Source organism: Ambystoma mexicanum, chromosome 1q (assembly GCF_040938575.1).
Source record: "Ambystoma mexicanum isolate Mex_15411 chromosome 1q, UKY_AmexF1_1, whole genome shotgun sequence".
In the NCBI taxonomy this organism is placed as follows: Eukaryota; Metazoa; Chordata; class Amphibia; order Caudata; family Ambystomatidae; genus Ambystoma; species Ambystoma mexicanum.
In genome coordinates, this window is record NC_090922.1 from 1,059,722,991 (window position 1) to 1,059,737,804 (window position 14,814).

Sequence of the window (14,814 nt, forward strand, 5' to 3'; positions counted from 1 at the left end):
TTTTATACCATTTCAGAGGTCAGAGTACCCTGGATTACCTTCAATTTATGAAGAACGGGAAGATTCTGACCAGGAAACCTTCGAGTTGCAGAGGACCACACTACCTGTTCAGAGGATTTCACCTCTGAGGAAAGAAGGTTGAAAGACCTACAGGAGTCATTACATGAGGCAAGTGGGCTGGACACTTCCCCAGAAGTGGATTTTGTTAAGCCAGACCCAGGGGAACATGCCGAAACAGCCTATAGAACCCTGATGGCGAGAATTATTGAATTCATGGGTTGGTCTGCGCCTTTGCCTGTTTTTCAACAGGATGACCTGACAGACATATTAGACAAAGGTCCACAGGAGGATCCTGTGGTCACCTTCCATACAGCCTTACAAAGAAAAATTGCATCTAACTGGGAAACTCCTGAAGTTATCCCTGCTGATAATAAAAGATTATCAGCCAAGTATAGGGTAGCTGCTGCTGACCCTGAATACTTATCGAAACACCCGATTCCAGAGAGCCTGGTGGTCCAAGCGGCAACTTCATCAAGCAGCAGGACCGCTTACCCTACTGTCCCACAGGATAGAGACGACAAGAGGTACGATTCTATGGCAAAGAAAGTCTTATCTGCTTGTAGTATGGCGTTGAAGTCCATCAACGCCACCTGTACGCTCGCCAGGTTCAGTCACACACTGTGGGAGTGTGCTTCATCAGCGGCTGACTGCATACCCGAAGGAGAGGAAAAGGAAGCCTTCCTTAACATTATTAAAGATGGCAAAGATGCCATGTGCGAGTCACTTCAAACTAGCATCGATTCCGCTGACAATATCAGCAGGGCCATGGCGTCAAGTACAAGAATCCGCAGGCATGCGTGGTTGCGAAAGTCTGGCTTTGCTCCAGATGTACATGCCAGACTTTTGAATATGCCCTTTGACGGCTCTTCATTATTCGGAAAAAAAGGCTGATGACAGTCTGGAAAAGTTGCAGACATCTAAAGCAGCAGCAAAATCTTTAGGAGCTGCTATCCGCCAAACTCCTTTTCGCCCTTCAGGAACCTCTGGGAGAGGAAAGTCCTTTCGCTATTATTCCGCATTCGGGAAAGGCAGAGGACAGCCGGCTCAAAGAGACCAAAGGAGATCCACCCGAGGTGAACGGGTCAAAGATACTAAGGCCGCAGCAGGTGACTCTTTACCCTCGGCATCTGCATCAGCCGCCCCCAAACCACTCTGAGGTCTTTACACACAAAACACCTGTAGGGGGCAGGTTAACTCACCATCTGACGGAATGGCAGGCTATAACGTCAGATGCTTGGGCATTGGAGACAGTTGCCCAGGGTTACTGCCTACCCTTTCTACACATCCCTCAGAGTCTTCCACCGGGGAACAGGTCTCTAAAAGTTCCAGATCCGCTCCTCTTGCAGGAAATTATAGACCTACTAGAGAAAGGTGCCATAGAACCGGTACCTGTAGCGGACAGGAACAAGGGCTGGTACTCCCCCATACTTTCTCATACCAAAGAAGGACGGAGGACTGAGACCCATCCTGGACTTACGAGAATTGAACAAGTTCCTCAGGAAGGACAAGTTCAAGATGGTAACTCTCTCTCAGAACCTTCAGCCCCTCCAGCTCCAGGACTGGCGGTATCTCTGGACCTTCAGGATGCTTATTTCCATGTGCCAATCCATCCCAAACACAGGAAATACCTGAGGTTCGCAATTGGCGACTCTCATTATCAATTTCGAGTTCTGCCATTTGGGCTGACCTCCGCCCTGAGGGTCTTCACCAAGCTAATGTCGGTAGTGGCTGCGAGTGTAAGGAGGGAAGGGATCCACGTCTACCCCTACCTGGACGATTCGCTGATCAGGGCTGTATCTTCGGAACAAGCTCAGACCCAGCTAGGTTATGTCTGCCACTTCCTTCACAAACTGGGCTTCTCCCTCAATTTAAAGAAGTCACAGATGATCCCATCACAGAGACTCCAGTTCATTGGAGCGGTCCTGGACACTTCCCTGGGAAAAGCCTCGCCACCAGAGGTGAGGGCTCAAGATATTCTGCAGATGGTCACCAAGTTTCAAAATGCCAAACGTCTCCCAGCCTTCGACTTTTTGAGGTTGCTAGGCCTCATGGCATCCTGCATCTTCCTTGTGCCAGAGGCTCGCCTGAGAATGAGATCTCTTCAGTGGGCACTGAGAACTCAGTGGTCACAATTCTCAGGGAGAATGACGGATCTCCTCCGGATTCCGGACAAGGTAGCCCGCGACCTTCAATGGTGAGCCTATCCAGAAAACATCTTGAAAGGAGAACTGTTTTGGCAACCATGGCCGGAGATAACAGTAGTCACAGACGCCTCACTCACGCGGTGGGGAGCCCATGCCAACGACTTGACCATCAGCGGTCGTTGGTCTCCATCGGAGTCCAGACTACACATCAACCTATTGGAGCTGAGAACGATCAGACTAGCGCTGAAAGCTTTCCTGCCATCAGTACAGGGGAGAAATGTCCTGATAATGACGGACAACATGGTGGCCATGCACTACCTCAACAAAAGAGGAGGCGTAGGGTCACTGCCACTGTGCAGAGAGGCAATGCAGCTCTGGTTTTGGGCAATTCGGGAAGGAATCTCTCTATCGGTATCCACCTAGCCGGAGAGAAGAACTTCACAGCGGACGCTCTGAGCAGGCAGAGCACAGTCTCCCACGAGTGGGAGCTAGCTCAGGAAGTCCTTCAAGAGATCTTCGCCCATTGGGGAACCCCTGAGGTGGATCTGTTGGCCACAAGCACCAACAGGAAGTGCGATCTGTTCTGTTCAAGGGAATTTCCCCCCGAGAGGAGCTCTGGGAGACCCGTTCGTAGTGGACTGGGAGTTTCCACTCCTTTACACATTCCCACCAGTCCCTGTTATTCTTCAAATGATCAGGAGGTTGAGAAGATTCCGGAAAACCATGATCCTAATTGCCCCGGACTGGAAAATGTGGTACCCGGACCTTCTAGATATGTCCATCTGGCTTCCAATCCGTCTTCCACTCAAAGAGAATCTTCTCTCGCAGAAGGGAGTTCAGGTTCTCCATCCAGACACCAGAACCCTCAACCTTCACGCTTGGCTTCTGAAAGGGTGAGGTACAAGGATTGGGATCTCCCTGATGACGTCATGGAGGTGTTGCTTTCAGCCAGAAGGCCAGCAACAAAGTCTTTATACCGCTGCCGTTGGAACAAATTTTGCAGCTGGTGTAGGGAAGAGAATATCGACCCGCTTGCATGTGGTACACCAACTGTTATCGTTTCGACTCTACTTGGCAAACTCGGGCCTTCAAGTTGGCACTGTAAAAGGCTATCTCGCAGCGCTCTCAATCTTCAAGCGCACTGCGGAGGAACCATCTATTTTAAACTACCTCTAGTGATACAATTTCTCAAAGAATTAACTAATGTTTATCCTCCAAAACCATTCCAGGTTCCCTTATGGGACTTAGATTTAGTCTTAAACTTCCTAATGGGCACTCCATTCGAACCACTTCACTCTTGTTCGTTGAGATTTCTCACGCTTAAAACTGTCCTATTGGTAGCACTAACATCTGCTAGGAGGGTGAGCGAGCTACAAGCTCTCTCCTGTAAACCCCCACATACAATTTTCCACAAGGACAAAGTTGTCCTACAGGTGAAGCCTAATTTCCTCCCAAAGGCGGTTTCTGAAATTCATATTACTCAGAAAATGACCTTACCTTCGTTCTACCCTCCTCCCCATCCGGGGAAAGAGGAAGAAAGGCTACATAGGCTGGACCCAAGGCGAGCTCTCAGCTTTTACATCAGCAGAATGGCTAGGATCAGGCAAGCAGACTAACTGTTTGTAGGATACTCAGGTCACAAGTTGGGACTACCCATAACAAAACAAACCATTTCCAGGTGGATTATTTTGGCCATTCTGGGATGTTACAAACTGGCAGGGAAAAAGCCACCCCAAAATCTTAGGGCTCATTCAACCAGGGGTATCGCAGCCTCTTCGGCTCTCCAAAGAGGGGTATCAGTCAGAGACATATGTGCGGCTGCCACATGGGCGTCCGCACATATATTCACAAAATTTTACAACCTGGATTCCTCCACTAGTCAAGAGACCAGATTTGGCAAGGCTGTATTACATTCGGTCCATCCCTAAAGGGATACATAACATTCTTACTCCCACCTCCAATTGCATGCCACTGCTATGGGAGTCTATCAAAGATGAGGACTACGTCGGAAGACACAATCCCTTCGAAGAACAAGTTACTTCTTACCTTGATTTGCCAGTGAATTAGATGCCTCCCAACCTATAAGGATTGTGAGGCTTGAGATTCCATTGAAGTAAATGGAATGGTGTTTGCTGTGAGTGTGAATACAGTCTGTGGTGGGTGACACTGATCAAGGTATGGAATTGCCCTTTAGAGGGGCATTTTGAGAATTAATTGCAATATAGGCTGCATGTTCTGGCATGAGACTAGGTGAAACCCAAAGAATAATATGAAAATGACAGCTGAATTGCACGTAAGTTCCCTAAAATAAAAGGCAAAATGTTTGATATTTCTAATTAATTTGGGCTACACCTACCCTCTTAGAGAATCAGAAGAACCCTTTACAGGGAGTTAATGTAACAAAACAGAGTTGTGCAACATGGTCATAATAAACAAGGGGATAAAGGAGAGATGGGTGCGTCTTGAGGGCCCTTTAGTGACATGCAGTGTGTTAGGGAGAATGTTCATTTTGGTGTTACATTTCTCCCTTCTTAGATACCCCCATCTCTTTTGCTGGACTTTGGGACTTTTTAATTTTAACCTTGGAGTGAGTCTTCCCTTTTTCTCTCTCACCCAGGTTTTTTGATTGGACTTGAACACTGTTTCTTTTGGTTTTGGAGTCTGACAAACTCCATAGACATCATATTTTTACATTTTGTCACACTGCACCTTCAGTGCAGTGGCACAGGGAAGTCTTTCAGATTTCACAAAGGTTTAAGTGCCTTATCTTGGATAATCTTTTTCCAAGAGCAGTGAAGTGAAATTGACTTTACTTACATTTGTACATTTCTAGACCCAGCCCACACTATCTTAAAATAGGGTGCTGGAGGGGTTACTTAGTATCCCCTTTGTCTAGTTTCTCATGTAACATGTTTGTTATCCTTTCACAATGAATGGCTGGTGGCAGTGGTTTACGTTTTACTACCATTGTGTGTTTTAACCGCGGGCTGCAATTGCAGCCACAGTAAAGCACCCATGGGTGCCCATTTTGTCAAAATCGCCCTGGTCTTCTTTTTTCGCCATTTCTTGTTTGAAAGGTCCTTTTTGAGATTTATTATGCACGCCAAGCCAGGTTTGATCCCTTTGTTTTGTCTTTGGCAGGGTTCACTGGTGAAGGCCACATCTGGCTCCAGCATGTCTGGCAGGGCAGGAAGTGAGGGAGGTGCCGGAAACCCCTGTGCATAATCCCCTTGGTTACAGGAATGCACCCAAAGATGATTGGCTGGCTGTCCTTGCAGGACAGCCACCCCAAGGAATCCTAAGAAGAACTTGGAAGAGACGCTTGCTGCAACTCCTGGACCGTTGGTTTTCCCGGTGACGCCCTGCTGCATTGCTGAAGCTCCGAATTTGCCTCGACTAGAGAAGCCCTCCAAGGACGACTTCTCCCCTTGGGTTGGTGGGACCAATCAACCCCAAAGAGAACTTGCTGGACATCCTTTCGGAGCTGGCTGTACTTCCATTGCTGCTGCAGGAACCGATTGCCTGGGAGAGGAACACCAGAATCGAGTGTCTCATTTTTAAGTCTGACCCGAGTTCCAGGAAGATCCTCCGGACTCCCATGAAGCAGGACTGACCAAGCCTGAGCCACCTCAACAGAGTGCTGTGCCCCACATGCGAGGAAAGTCCATAAGGTATATGAGAACCGAGGTGGCGCTATTCGCAAGAAGCTGAAAACGCGAAGTGCCGATGATCTGAAGTTTGCCCATTGCTGCTGCCGGCCTTCGAATCGTAGTGCAGGAGTCCTCCAGACGTCCTCCCTCTTGTCCCCACGACTGAGGAACAGGATCTGCCTCCCATACTACAACAGGAACAGAAGCCAGCTGGAACCAATTTCTTCAGACCTAGGGTACTGTAATCTATGGGGTACTTACCTCTTGTTGTGTAGCCTTGCTAATTCTCAGTTGAGACTTGTCTTGGTTGCCTTTTGCAGAGTTGCTTGCAGTTTTACCCCTCACAAGCCTGCCTACTTGTGGCCCAACAGTGATTTAATTTCCTACAATGATTTCTAAAACATTGTGCAAGACTTTTTACTTACCTTCAAGAAGAACTTCAGCTCCCCTAGGCTGTCCTAGCTCCTGGAAAGACTCTTCCAACTTCTGACTTTGTGCTGTAATCTGTCCCTCCAAAAAGTCATACATTCTAGAACTTGTGTTGCTGGGAAAGGGTTAATTTACTTTGCATTGGGGGTTTCAAAATTATTTACCTGCTTAAGAATATTTGTTGACCATTGTTTTATTCTTGAACCTTTTCCTTTTGACACCAAACTCAGTATTGCTCTAAACGTGCCAGTGATATATCAATGTCCACAGTGTGCTAGTTATTTAAGTTACCCAAGGGTGTAGGAAGGGTCTGTGTGCCATCGCAAATGGGTACCTACTGATTTAGTGAAACTAAGAGTGTGTATTTATTGAAGTGTATTATTGTGTTACGTATTTGCTCCCTTCTAAAGAAGGCATATTCAACTGACTGTTAAATTAATAAATAATTGTTTAATCAAGAAACCTTGAGAGTAAGTGTTTATTTGAATACCTGTCACTGTAAAGCTGTTATAACCCTACAGCTCACATTGACCCAGTTGGTAGAGTGGCTGATCAGTCACTCTACCAACTTGTGTAGTACATGCTTATACCAAAGTTTGGGTTAGGTATTGCCAAGAAGACAAGGCTGGTGCAGTGTCCCACAGGATACTTCATACAATCTTGTTTAACACCGAGTGTAGGTCTTTCTCCCAGAAAGGGTCAGAGGAGGAAGAATATCCACAGTGTTTTTTCTTTTTAGGGGTCTTCCTTGCTTGTCTTGGCCAGGCACATGTGCTTAAGCTTGGAGTCTATGGCTTCATTTATTATTTTAACATAAGTTATGTTTGTTATATTAAACAGACCATAGAAAAGTTACAACAAAATTGTTTCTTTCAGTGACTCGCCATTTCCCAAGTTGCGTTTTGATTTTGAAGCAGAACCTCCAGCGACTCCTCCAACTTCTCGGGAAATATATCTACCTCCGATCGAAATGAAGCTTCCAGATTCACCACTAAAGGTCAGACACAACTAGTGTTCTTAGTAACTGAATGTTTTATTTTTGTTTATTAAAATAGATTACCTTCTAAATAAACTCTTACTAAGTTTTTTGCAGTATAATTTCATGATGGTAGAGACCACGCTTCAGAATGGAGTTGATCAGACAAATCCTTTCCATAAAGTTATTTTGATCCTCTACATGTGATGTTCTTGAACCCTGCCAGTATTCCTTGATTGCCCTCTATGCATGCAAATTAATGTATTTTTAAGTAACTTTGCGACACAGAACGTAACAATTGTTAATTTATAATAAATGTATCATGTGCAAGGTTCAGATCTTGTACCCCCATATCTTTCCCCAACCAAACAATCCCGACCCTTGACTAGTATCCCATCTGTAAATCATGTATAGTAGGATTCAAATGTTCAACAAGCCTGGCTTAAACATTGTTGTAAGTTTCTCTTTACAGTATTCTGTCACAATTCGCTCCTTTTGCACTCATTCCCGCCACTTTGGGGCCTGATTTGGGGTTTATTCCCTATTGCACTTTCCTCCCAAACCTTGTGAGTTAATGCTGTGGTGATTTGGGAGCGCTAAATCCTTATTTTCCATGTTCGCCAGCATGGGGTCTGGCATGGATTCACATGCTCATAAATATTCCCAGTCGTCAGGCTGGGAATCAGTTACACTTTCGTTTATAAACTTTGTTCTATAAACCAATCACTGAGGTCTGGGTCATACTGCCGCAGCCAATGACGCCCCTCTCCGTAAGCCCCTCCTCTTGCAGCCATCTTCAGATGTTTACTGCACGTTGAAGTGTTGGGAGTCCTAGTGTTTCGCTCTTCGAGCTATCTGCGTTTTTCGTGCTTTTTTGGTAGGAAAACTCGGTTTTCGGTTCATTCGAGCCTGTGAGCTCCATCGTTTATCCAATCGATTAACGGGGACCTGTTCTTTCAGCATCTTTCGTCACCTCTCACGGGCAGAAATCGTTGAGGGTTTCTTCTTGCAAGTTTCCAGAAGTCCATTAGGCCTACACCACGACGGATCATGTAGGATGAGAAGGATGGAGCTTCACTCTTCAAGCTGGGCACCTGCTGCGGTTTGTGGAATGTTTTCATGGACAAGCATTCCCAGTGCCTGTATTGTCTACACCTGACGCACGAGGAAGAAGATTGTAAGATCTGCTGTGGCTTTCTCCAAGCGCACGATGAAGGATCAACACATGTCCACAAGAAGTAATGCAAAAAGGTACAGTGCCTCCAGCCTGTCCGATGAACTTGGAACAGTAAATAAAAGTTACTGGAAAGGTGAGAAAAAAAGGGGGATACAATGTTTCCCCTCAGCACAGCAGGGCACTGCACAATGTGGGGTGTACCGATCTCACAAAAAAATATACAAGTGGGACAAAAACTGTTCCTCTGCCCTGGTAGCGTGATAACAGAGGTAAAATAAAAGGGAAGCTCAAGGAGCTCCCCAAAACACTGCACATAAAGTGTTGTGTGCTGCAGTAATATATTGTAGATGCCAGAGAAGATGGAGTGAAGCATAACAGCATTAAAAAGTATCAAAAAGAGGTGAAAAGGGTTCCCAATGTCGGAGTTAAAGAATGAGTGGGTCTGGAAAAAGGTTCCCACTCACTCGGGACAATCAGTCCAAACATCCAATAGTCCAGCAAAAATGCTGGGGAACTCACAAAGTAGAGAGAATTACGCTCAAAAAGAAAATTCTACCTCATAGTAGGTCATGGAATGTGATGTTGGTTCATCGGGTTGTTGGGCGTGGGTAAGGCCAAGTCTTGTACATGTCAAGTGGACAAGGGTCTGCTTGAGGACCTGCTCTGTTGCTTTAATTCACTAGGCTGGCGAATGTTTCTGTAGAAATTAGTTTAGTCTTGTGGTTGGTCCCGGAGTTGGCTAGTTGGAGGTGGTGTTTGTGTTCTTGAGGCCATACCCCTGATGACTTGCTGGATGTTTGCGATGTTGTTTGTCAAACGGTTTCCAAGGTCATTGCACAGTTTGTGTGGAAGTGGGTGTGTTGTTGCAGGTTGTTGGGTTTCTTATCTCGAGGCTGAAAACATTTTCTGAATTTCTTGTGTTTGTAATGTGTTCAGGGAAGCATAGTTTTTTGGGTTTTGAGGATTCCAGCTTTGTATAGTCATGTGTCTTTGGTATGTGATTTATCTATTTTTCCCCCTTTATTCTTTTTCAGTTTAGCATTTCTTTTATTTAGCGAAGGGGTGAGCGCTTTTTCTGGTGCAAGATTATCTAGTGCTTTTGTAATCCATTTTTGGATTGTCTCAGTACTGTCTTCTAAGTGGGTTGATTATGAGTAGGCTTTCCTGTTTGCAGTGAAATCCGATGGACACCGGAAAAACCCCTGGAATAAAAATTCCCTCATAGGTTTAAAATGGAAAAGCTCGGTTTCCCGTACCCCAGTGGTGCCTTAGTGTGATCAGGGATGGGAGGAAGTTTGTGGATGAAGGGGTGGCTGGAGAGGGGACTTGGCAGACAATAGGAAAAGGCCCTACTCCCCAATTATGCTTGTTTGATTTCCACCATTGCTTTCCCTCCTGTCCCCTGACCTTATTCAAAAACACTGCATATTCAAAGTTGCATCCTTTTCTTTGTAAAAAGAAATATTTGTATTTGTCGGTGGTCATAGCTATTTTGAGGAATTGTAGACAAATTTGAAGACACCTACCGAAAGTTTTGTGGTTGCTGATTAATGTGTTAAAATGTGGCCCTGGAGCACCCGCACCCAGCAGCCCATCAGATGCTGTTAAGTCCCTTAATTGCTGCTTAGCACATTCTTCAAGGAGAGTTTTTAAATTGGTAGCGATTTTATAAATGGTGGCTCATTTAAGGGACCATTGTTTTGAGCAAGACACTCTTAACCTTTCCATGTGAAGAAATGCAAATGCCATTTCATCATGACAGCACACAGAAAGCACAAGTTAGTTGCCTAAATGTACGCCATCCTCCAGGCCAATATCACACAGAAAGGGTTTATTTTTGGTAGAATGTAATCTTTCCATCACATCATAGATGAACCCTGCATATGTCACACAAACGGGTAACCCTTTCACACATTGCATTTTGTTATAAGGCTTTCAAAACCCAAAGGCCATGTTTTGCCTTTTGCTAAATTTCATTCTGGTATTTGTAGTCTCCTAGTCAAGAAGGGGGAGTGTGGGGGAATAATGCCACTATTGTGCACCTTTTGCCTAACATAGTTCTATAAGGCCTGTTCACCCCCTCCAATCTAGCCTCAGGAGGTACCCTTCTCATTTTGTAGTGAGCAGCACTTGATAAAGAGTCCTTATCCGCTTGGAGTTTATTTCTTTTGACAGTCAAAATCCTTCTCCACCAAAGGGAGGGCTCCCAGGCAAATCCTTTTATCACGCTATACATCTGCTAAAATTGGAAGTCTCTAGTATGTGGAAAGGTCATTTTCACAAATCAAAGTCTTCATGGGAAGAAAAGAATGAGAAAGGATGGGCAAAGAGTCCCTGAAAAAGTATTGCAAGATCTACCACAATAATTCTGATTTGTAGAAATTTTAGATATTACTGGATTAACACATTAATCTTTATTCTCATGAAAGGAGTCCTAACATCTTGCTCTGAGAGACATTAACCTACTTAAGCACGCAATGACACAAGAATATGTTTGTTTACTCTGGAATAAACAATTATCTGTGATTTATTTTTGAAAATGGCAAACGGGGAAAACACTGACAAACACGGATCCTGACCATTTTTCAAAACACTGGAAAAACACCAGAGGAAGTTTACAAAAAAATATATATATATGAAAAAAAGAAACCCCTAAAACAGGAAACCCTAATTATTAGACTGTAGTTGGTGGTTTTGTGAATTCCAGTCTTTTGAGGTCCATGGTATTTATGTATTTTCAGTTTACTTTCTGAGATGGAGGAGTTTTTAGGAGGTTAACATGGATTTGTTTTGCCACATGGACCGCAAGTTTTATAACGTGGTCACTCCAGAGAATTTTTAACTGCGGGTGCAGTTGTAACCAGGTTTTGTTTTGGCAAAAAATGTCCATCTAGGGTGGGCCATGCATCGCTCCGTTCATCAATTGGTCTAGATCAGGAGTCCCCAACCTTTTGTGCGTAATGGGCAAAATTTGTATATCAAATGAAATGGTGCGACGGAATCAATTTTGCGACGGAACATATCGGTGCTCAGTTAGTGGAAAAAACACAAATTAAAATGTAATAAACTAAAGACTGCCAATAAAACATTTTTATTTGCAGTACTTAACAGTTATCTAGAGAATGTGAAATTTTAGTAAAATAAATTTGCATGGCCTTTAACTTATTTTGACATTAAGTGGTTGTTTACATGAAATTTTGAGGAAATTGAAATTTTTAGGACATTTTTAGACTGATGCGACCAGTCAAGTTGTTCAAAAATATAGTAGAACTAAATAAATATTACCAGGGGATTCAGGTTCTCGAGCAAAATATTTTAAAGAAATTTAGTGCAAATGTTTGGACAGTAAAATTGGTCACAAATGGAGCACTGATGTCCATGTGTACATCAGTATTCTGCCCTGGGATTTTCTGGGATCGTTAGTGGCTAATGGTGCATTCCTAAGCATATAAGACCAGTATTACTGTTCCTCAGTCACTGATTACTGTATTATGTACTGTTTTTTCTTCAGGAATGTTATAAAAGTTTGCATTTTGATTGAACAGAGTGATCACTATCCTCTTGAGTTAATTGTCCAATGGTCACGGGTGTAGGCACCGCAAAGATGATTTCCAACAGCCAGAAGGGCTGGTTGGTGATGCCTATGCTCAACAAGAAGGCATTGGAAATAATTACTAATTCACAAGAAATTAAGATGTTCGCTCAAAATTGTTAAACGGATCAGAGCACAGAAGAGTCAATTTGTTTGAGTCTTTGGTTAAAACTGTTTGGGACAGAAATAATTGCAAACAGTGTTTCCCAGTTCAGCAGGTCCAGGTTATTGAAAAGAATGCCCCATGGTTCGATGTAGAATCTCAAAAAGAAAATTCAACCATGATATGAGTGGTGTGTACATGGCTGGTCAGATTTATAGTTTTAAAAAAACACAAAAAAGAAAGTATTGAGAAATGATGGAAGCTTGTTCGAAGAACATCAAATTGATGTAGGTTTAATATGATTATCGAGCCAGGCATTATGCCATCTCCTTGGACAAGTAGTGCTTGGACCACCAGCCCCCCATGGTTCTAGTGTAATTTCCTTACTGAAAATTGCTAGTAAGATATTCTCCAAATGTTTGTTGCCTGGACTGGAGATGTGGGCTCATAGTAACAATATCTTGAAACCCTCCCAAGAGGGCTCCAGGGCAGGGGCGTCATTTAGGGGTCACCAGAAGTTTCTCTTGCGACCGCCGAGTTCTCCCTTGCTACCCCTAAAACACATTTAAAAAAAATGCTATGTGATGCCACTTCCTGTTTTGTCAAGGGGTAAACGGTTGTGTTCCATCGCTTCCCATGATGTCACTTTGGGGTGGAGCCAAATGACATCACTTTCTGTGATGTCACCAGAGATCCAGGGTCATGTGATGTCACTTTTGGTGAAATGGCATCCCTGCTTCAGGGGAGGGCTTAAGTACATGGACCACTGCTTAACTCTGAGCACCAACATGGAGAAATATGCTAAGGTTAAAAGAGGAAAATTATTTGTGGCTTTTTTCAGATTTGGAGAAAGCATTTGATTTGATAGAATCATTTTGTGGCGTAAATTACATTTTATTGGGGTCCTTAATGGTTTATTAAATCTTATCCAAATGTGATACGCAGAATCTATGTCTGTCCAATATACAAGATAGGGGAATTATACATAGTTTTTGCCCACCAATAAAGGTCAAAATCAGGGACGTCAGTTGGCCCCAATTTATTCCTTTAAGACTTTGACTGTAGTACTTCTCTTGGGAAAGTTAATCCACCCTCTCTGAAGGGTATGTTTGATAGCATGATACTTTATGCTGATGACACTGCTATTTTGGAATTTGAGCCGGCAGATCTGCAACCCAACAGGGCCTGCTATGCACAATTTACTGTTTTGGGAACTATAATTTGAAATTAAATATAATAAAAACAAAAATTATGGTGTTCTAGAAAAGGGTGAAGCCTAGTAGCTGGTTTTTAAATTAAAGTAAAGATGAAGAGGTATTCTTATTTATATTTACGTCTACTCTTCTCAAAGAGCGTTGCTTGGGTCAGTAATTTTAAGGAGACAGCAGAAAGGGCATCAGTAAGGATTAAAGGGCCATTTACATATTTATTTCAAGATTAGGGCATTCAGATTGGACAAGTGCCTGGAATTATATAAAGGACAGGACTGCTCCATGATATTTTATGGCAGCAAAATCTGGGGTAGTTCAAATTGTAATGACCAGGCGGAGTTGCAAAATAAATTCCTGTGCCAAATACCTAGTCGACCTCAAAGTACACCTGTTAGCACCTTATGACCTGAATTTGAGGTGTTAGTTTAAAGGTATCAGGCCAGTTAAGAGGGGGCTTGTAAGGCACTGTCCATTTGGATAGGGGGTGGGATATAACTACATTTGGCACATTAAGTTGACGCAAAATATTTCTTCAAGCAAGAGCTTGTCCAATGGGTACAGTGGCAGAGGTCCAAACTATGCATAAGCTGCCTTGTTTAGCTTTTTATGCAGACTTACATACACATGGATACAGCAAGAAGAAATCTATGAAATAAGATCCCCAGAATGCAAGAGGCTGATGCTATTCTGTTTAAACGTACCCACACCTCAATTAATGAAGGAATGCAGGAGGAAACCGTGTACCTGCAAAATGGGAGTCAATGAAGATTTGATTCATTTTCTGTTCATTTGTCATTGACCAGGTTTAAAAATATATATATATTTCTGAGGCTTGTGGAATCTGCTTAGATCACATGCTGTGCATAGGCCGACATCTAGTGGAAGCTGCAGAGTATTATAGTTTGTTTTTTGAAACTCGAAAATGGGCGTCGACACAGGGCGTGCCAGTAATACTATCCCTAGTGTGACGTCCACTGTACCCAAGATCCCTCGCGCGTCTAGGATCCTCAGATTGTTTTTTTCCGCCATACTGGTTGGAAGCATTTTGCGGAGTCCCCTGGCCTTAGCCATACTTTTGCTAAAATATTAATTAATTGACATCCTTCCCCATCCCAACTTCGACACTCGACGCCGGCTGGAGAAGAAATCGACCGTCGGCTGCTGCACGACGGATTTTGGCCTCGGAAGGCCTCTGGCCTCGGCCCGGGCCTTGGAAGGCCTCTGGCCTCGGCCCTGCAAGTAGGGAGAGTGGGGGGTTGGACATACTCTACACTCTTGGTATATAGGTACACCTTATACATTTCCTACACTTAACAGCCCGCTGCCTCAAGGTGCGTATGGAGGGTACCCCTTTTCAATTCTGCCCCAAGTGCAATCGCAAATAACCTTGGGTTGACGGGCACGCCACGTGCAATCTCTGCTTGCCTAGGGACCACCCGAAGCGAACTGCAGAGCGTGTAGTAGGTTTAAAC

The 14,814-nt window shown here is 44.0% G+C and overlaps 1 protein-coding gene across 1 annotated transcript in view; it reads left to right on the forward strand.

The window, feature by feature from the left end:
* PKN2 (protein kinase N2) overlaps positions 1-14,814 on the forward strand; it is a 1,791,501-nt gene that overhangs the window by 1,146,237 nt on the left and 630,450 nt on the right. Inside the window, exon 12 of the mRNA XM_069641740.1 lies at positions 7,160-7,280. Coding sequence (XP_069497841.1) covers positions 7,160-7,280 — 121 coding nt within the window. The remainder of the gene's footprint in view (positions 1-7,159; positions 7,281-14,814) is intronic.